Source organism: Hypanus sabinus, chromosome 6 (assembly GCF_030144855.1).
Source record: "Hypanus sabinus isolate sHypSab1 chromosome 6, sHypSab1.hap1, whole genome shotgun sequence".
Taxonomy (NCBI): domain Eukaryota; kingdom Metazoa; phylum Chordata; class Chondrichthyes; order Myliobatiformes; family Dasyatidae; genus Hypanus; species Hypanus sabinus.
Window position 1 is genome coordinate 34,002,577 of NC_082711.1, and position 6,417 is coordinate 34,008,993.

Sequence of the window (6,417 nt, forward strand, 5' to 3'; positions counted from 1 at the left end):
GGAACCAACTCCCCCGACTCAACGGATTGGCCTCATAAAAGACCCGGGCAAGTTTAAAATCGTCTCTCTTAAACCCAAAGAGCTGCAGCTTGAAGGGACAGTGACTTTTATCTTTCCATCAGACAATACAATATCCCCTAGACAAACGATAGAGCTATTGCTTAATTGATGATTATTATTATACCCGCATTTCTAGATTGAGTATTGACGATGTATTTTATCTGAATGTCTGTATTAATCTTATTTTTGTGCCCCTTTATAAATAAAGACTTTTAAAAAAATAGTACCATCAGACTTCAACGGACCTCTCTATCTTTGCTGGTAAGTGATACAGTTACGGGAATTTCGTAACACAAGCATGTATAAGGGGTTGTCAAATCTTAAAATACATTCAACTTCATACATTAAAACAAAATGGGAGAAGGAAAGAGGGATAATTATATCTGAGGAAGAATGGACAATGATATGGAGGTATCAATGGATGTGTACCCGTTCACAGAAATGGAGGGATAAGATATTTTATTACACCCTCTCAGAAATCCCATTATGATAGTAACCTCCCTGTTTGCTGGAGAAATTGTGAAAATCAAAATGCAAATCATTATCATATTTTTTGGGACTGCCCTGTTATCAAAAACTATTGGAGGGGGATACACAATGCCCAACAAGACATCTTTAAATATGAAATACCCTTAGAGAGTAAGACCATATATTTTGGATATATACCTCAAGAATGGTTGAAAAGAGATAAGTACTTAATGAATATACTGTTGGTGGCTGGTAAAAAGACACTTACTAGGAAATGGTTATCACAGGCCAACCCAACTTTAAATGCATGGATGGAAATTACAATGGACATTTACAAAATGGAGAAGATAACAGCATCTGGTAATCATAAGCTGGAACAATTTGATTCATACTGGGAAAATGGTTTAACTACATAATGCCTCATAAGCCTGATTTTATTCTCACAAATCAATGAATGTGTTGTAAAAAAAAATCACTCCCTACTAGTACATAGTTTTTTCCTATTGCTTGTTTATTCCTTTCTGCTAAGTGTATACCTCAGATAAATACTTCGTGGAGATTTGTGATATATATGACCATATGATATATATGTGCAATGTCTGAAATACCTCTTATGGAAATGTTTGTTTGATGATGAACTTCAATAAAAAAATAAATTACAAATAAAAGAACCTATGGCCATTTAGAGAATCATGGTGTGATCAAGGACATTCAGCATGGCTTTGTGAAGGGTAGATCGTGTCTAACAAGCCTGATAGAGTTCTTTGAGGAGGTGACCAGGCATATAGATGAGGGTAGCGCAGTGCATGTGAGCTACATAGATTTTAGTAAGGTTGTAACGTTCTCCTTCGGGTGTAACGAAACGCCGAATTTAACGTCCGGATAAACCACAGTTAATAAGAACCAGATCGCAGTAAGATTAACCATTTACTGTTCACTCTTCACATTAACATATGGTGAAAACTGTTGATAAAACAATACAAGATTGATACAGTATTTGTTCCTTCCTTAATATCACGTTTCAAGTGTAAATACTTGCAAAGGTGACTATAACTACATTACACTAAGGTACAGTATACAGGGAGAGTTTACCTGCTCCATTGACTACTTTAAATACACTTCCATGCAAACTATCCGCGACTCTTTAACTAACGAAAGCATAAACATTATCTACCGACGTTACCTCTAACAGGATCAGCATTAATATCTTAGTTCAATATATCGATTATCTATTAACTTACAGCGTTGCTCTCACTGTGATTTCTCATGCCTGCAAACTGCTTGTGCTCAGGTGAGCCTCGTGGAAAGCCCCCACCCTCACGCTAATTTCAAACCGGTGTTTTCCCACAAGACGCGGCGAAACCGGATGTGACGTCATCGCATGCCGATATATTTTACATGCAATGAATATACTTTAAACACTTCTAATTCTAACTAGAAAATACTATTGAATGAATTACTAAGCGAAAATATTATAAACTAAATAACTGTCGTAAAGACAGCACACTCCCCGCTTGACCTTCGTAAGGTCACAATGAGCAGAGTACAAACTTAGTCTCTTAATCAGTCATTGGGTAGAAGTAGAATAACTTCTGTAACTGGCCCTTGGTAAATTTTCACATCGCCTTGGTCGGTAGTCTTCAATTCGATCTTCCTGACATGTCCATCCTCGCTAGGGAATGTAGCAGTAATTCTGGCAGTTGGCCAGCTGTTGCGAGCGACTTGCTTGTCCCTGAGCAGGACTAAGTCTCCAACTTGAAGATTCCTTCGGGGTTCTGTCCACTTTTGTCTCTGTTGCAACAAAGGTAGATATTTTTGTCTCCAGCGGGACCAGAACTGATTTGCCAGAGCCTGGACTTGTCTCCATTGCTTTGTGTACAAATCCTTGTCTGAGAAGTCTCCTGGTGGAGGAGGTGCTCCTGCCTTCTGCGTAAGGAGCGTTGATGGCGAAAGTATAAAGGGGTTTTCTGGGTCAGAAGACACAGGTAGGAATGATTGTGCGTTTATAATGGCTGTGACCTCTGCCATTAGGGTGCACAGTACCTCGTGGGCCAATCGGGTGCGTTGCTGTATCTCAGGTTTCCTTTTCCAGGTTTTCCGTAAGGACGTGAACCGTTTGACTGCCTGCTCTTTGTTATCTGGTGAGCGCTGGCGTGGTTCTCTGATTGGCAATGGGGCAACCCCATTATTTGCTTCATCTCTGAAGACCTTGGTGTCTTCGGTTTTTAAAGAAATGGTATCTTGAGCTGATTGTGCAAGTTTGTTGTCATACTTCGTTAGAGCGAAGACTGACTGGCCCAGCGACTCGTCGCTTGCCTCGCGCTTGTTAACGCCTTGTTGTGCTTCCTTGATGCACGGGACACTCGGGCAGGGTTGAAAGATTGAATGGCGGCCACTCTCTAGCACATTGGTCTTGAGTGTGTTAACCATCGGTTTGTGTACGTCACCGAGACACACCTCTCCTATCACCACCCAGCCCGGATCCAGACGTTGCGCGAAGGGGGCGTTGAGTGGTCCATTGATCTGCTGCCTAACCTTGTGTACCTGGATAACATCTCTTCCTAATAGCAGGAGTATTTCCGCTTTCGGATCCAGTTCTGGGATGTGTTTGGCGATGTGGTGGAGATGCGGCTGGTGTAGCACCGCACTTGGTGTCGGGATCCCAGCGCGGTTATTCATGATTTCATTGCACTCTAAGAGCGGAGGGAGACAGATGACGACTTTACCATCCAGGGACTCGATCTGGATGCCTTCTGCCTTCCTTCCTTGGGTTTTCATGTTGCCTGAGCAAGTTTTGAGGTAGTATGGGAACCGCTCACTCTCAATGTTGAACAATTTAAAGAACTCTGGACTGACTAGTGAACGATTGCTCTGATCGTCCAGAATCACATAGGCTTTGATGGCCTTGTCTTTGGCTCCTTTAGGGTACACCTTAGTGAGGCAGATCTTGGAACAAGAACGACTTGACTGAGCTTGACCGCAAACTTCTGTACAGTTCGTGCTGACAGCTATTGACCTAGAGTGAGCCTCTCCCTCCCCGCCGTCCTGTTGTGGGGGTGAAGGAGCGCTCTCGGTTTGTGGTGACAGGTCGGGATGCATGGCCTCGACGTGATCTGGGCTGCCACATTCCGGACACTTCACGGCGATCGTACACTCTCTGGCGAGGTGAGAGGTTGAGGAACAGCATCTAAAACATATTCTTTTCTCCTTGAGAAGAGCCGTCCTCTCTTCAAGGGGTTTTTCCCTAAACATTCTGCATGCTTTCAGGGGGTGAGGTTTGTTATGCAATGGACAATACTTGCCAGGGTCGTTGTTAGTCGTAAGGGCTTCGGTCTTGAGCACTGACACGGGTTTATCAATGTTGAAAGCATTCGAAACGGATCTGCCTGGCTTGGTGTAAATCGAACTGCTTCCTGGACCTACAAGGCTAGGGTCGTTTCGCCTCTTCGCCTCCTTGCACACAAACCTAGTGAGGAGCTCAAAGGGAGGAAATCGACCATCGTGGTCTTCCTTGTACTCTGAGGCAACAGTCAGCCACTTGTCCTGCAGCCCAAATGGAAGTTTGTCCACAATTGGTCTAATCCCGGATGGAGTATCTAGGAATACTAAACCAGCTGAATAGCCATCTTCTTTGGCGCCTCGGATCTCCATGAGTAAATCTCCGAATTCTCTTAACTTAAAGTGATCTTTGGCTGACACCTTAGGAAAGTTTTCCAGACGTCGATATAGCGCCGCTTCAATAATGTCGGGGGACCCATATCTCTCCCAAAGTCTCTCCCACGCTTCGCTTAAGGCTAGCTCAGGTTTGTTGATGTACACTGAACGCATGCGTCTCACCTGGTCGCGTGATTCTTTCCCCAGCCATTTCGCCATAAGGTCCAACCTTTGGGTTGCACTGAGCTGGACCCCGTCAATCACGTTGGTGAATGTGGAGAGCCAAGCACGGTAATTTTCGGGTTTATCGTCAAACTGGTACAGTCCCGAAGTGACGAGATCCCGTCGTGCTAAATACTGCAGCGTGGGATCGGCTGCAAGCGGCATGCGGGCTGGAGAAGTACGTTGGCGCCCATATGACTGAGAACGCACGTTTCTCATGGAATTTGCCATCCTGGATTCAACCTCCGCGTCTCTTCGCATCGAACTTTGTAACTTTGGTGTCAAAGTATATCGGTTGTCAGCTCTTTCATTCTTGACTTCATCGCGGGGCCGCGAGGGTAAATTCTCTTCCTCGTAGCTGGGGAAGTTATCGAATAGGTATGGAGAGGGGAGACGAGCCTGCCTGTCTGCTTGATATTGTACATAGTCGCTCGTGCGTTCCAGTCTGGTCCTTTCCAAAGCAGAGCTTGTTTCGGTCAGATCACGCGACCCTTCAGCTTCTTCTATGTACTCTGCTTCCACCCTGGCAGCTTCTCCTTCTCCTTCTAGCTGCAGCACATGCAACTCTGTCGATATTTTTGTCATTTCCAACTGGGTTTCGGCTTCTCTGCCAGCCTCTTCTTTTTGTCTGGCGGCCCTTTCTTTCTGGATTTCGGCTTCTCTGGTGGCCAGTTTCATTTTCAAAACTGCTTCTTGTCTGGCGTAATGCAGTCGCACCTTGGCGGCTTCTGCCTTGGCTCTTGCCTGTGCGGACTTACTTGATGTCGTTCTACTGCCCTTGTCGCTGGGCGCCATCGACTTGATCCCGGATCGAGCTGACATTGCAGCACTTGGAACACCTGATAATGCCGCTTTTTCACTGTAACGTTCTCCTTCGGGTGTAACGAAACGCCGAATTTAACGTCCGGATAAACCACAGTTAATAAGAACCAGATCGCAGTAAGATTAACCATTTACTGTTCACTCTTCACATTAACATATGGTGAAAACTGTTGATAAAACAATACAAGATTGATACAGTATTTGTTCCTTCCTTAATATCACGTTTCAAGTGTAAATACTTGCAAAGGTGACTATAACTACATTACACTAAGGTGCAGTATACAGGGAGAGTTTACCTGCTCCATTGACTACTTTAAATACACTTCCATGCAAACTATCCGCGACTCTTTAACTAACGAAAGCATAAACATTATCTACCGACGTTACCTCTAACAGGATCAGCATTAATATCTTAGTTCAATATATCGATTATCTATTAACTTACAGCGTTGCTCTCACTGTGATTTCTCATGCCTGCAAACTGCTTGTGCTCAGGTGAGCCTCGTGGAAAGCCCCCACCCTCGCGCTAATTTCAAACCGGTGTTTTCCCACAAGACGCGGCGAAACCGGATGTGACGTCATCGCATGCCGATATATTTTACATGCAATGAATATACTTTAAACACTTCTAATTCTAACTAGAAAATACTATTGAATGAATTACTAAGCGAAAATATTATAAACTAAATAACTGTCGTAAAGACAGCACAAAGGTATTTGACAAGGTTCCACACGGGAGGCTTATTCAGAAAGTCAGAAGGCATGGGATCCAGGGAAGTTTCGCCAGGTGAATTCAGAATTGGCTTGCCTGTGGGAAGCAGTGGGTCATGGTGGAGGGAGTACATTCGGATTGGAGGGTTGTGACTAGTGGTGTCCCACAAGGTTAGGTTCTGGGACCTCTGCTTTTTGTGATTTTTATTAACAACCTGGGTGTGGGGGTGGAAGGGTTGGCAAGTTTGCAGATGACACAAAGGTTGATGGTGTTGTGGATAGCGTAGACGATTGTCTAAGATGGCAGAGAGACATTGATAGGATGCAGAAGTGGGCTGAGAAACGGCAGATGGAGTTCAACCCAGAGAAGTGTGAGGTGGTACAATTTGGAAGGACAAACTCCAAGGCAGAGTACAAAGTAAATGGCAGGATACTTGGTAGTGTGAAGGAGCAGAGGGATCTGGGGAGTACATGTCCACA

The 6,417-nt window shown here is 44.4% G+C and overlaps 1 protein-coding gene across 2 annotated transcripts; it reads right to left on the minus strand.

Annotated features, from left to right (window-relative positions):
* Positions 1 to 1,379: 1,379 nt before the first annotated feature.
* On the minus strand, positions 1,380 to 5,922 carry LOC132394980 (uncharacterized). 2 transcript variants are annotated; one of them, XR_009512471.1, is made up of 3 exons: positions 5,672 to 5,922; positions 1,770 to 5,393; positions 1,380 to 1,491 (listed from the first exon to the last, which is right to left on the minus strand). XR_009512471.1 is itself a non-coding variant. In XM_059971320.1 (2 exons), exon 2 carries the CDS (start codon positions 5,224 to 5,226, stop codon positions 2,092 to 2,094), a length of 3,135 nt encoding a protein of 1,044 aa, XP_059827303.1. In that variant the 5' UTR covers positions 5,227 to 5,393; positions 5,672 to 5,922; the 3' UTR covers positions 1,616 to 2,091. The 2 variants fall into 2 exon arrangements, 1 of the variants encoding a protein (XP_059827303.1); XM_059971320.1 differs by lacking the exon at positions 1,380 to 1,491 and having other exon boundaries at positions 1,616 to 5,393.
* Between the last annotated feature and the right edge of the window lie 495 nt (positions 5,923 to 6,417).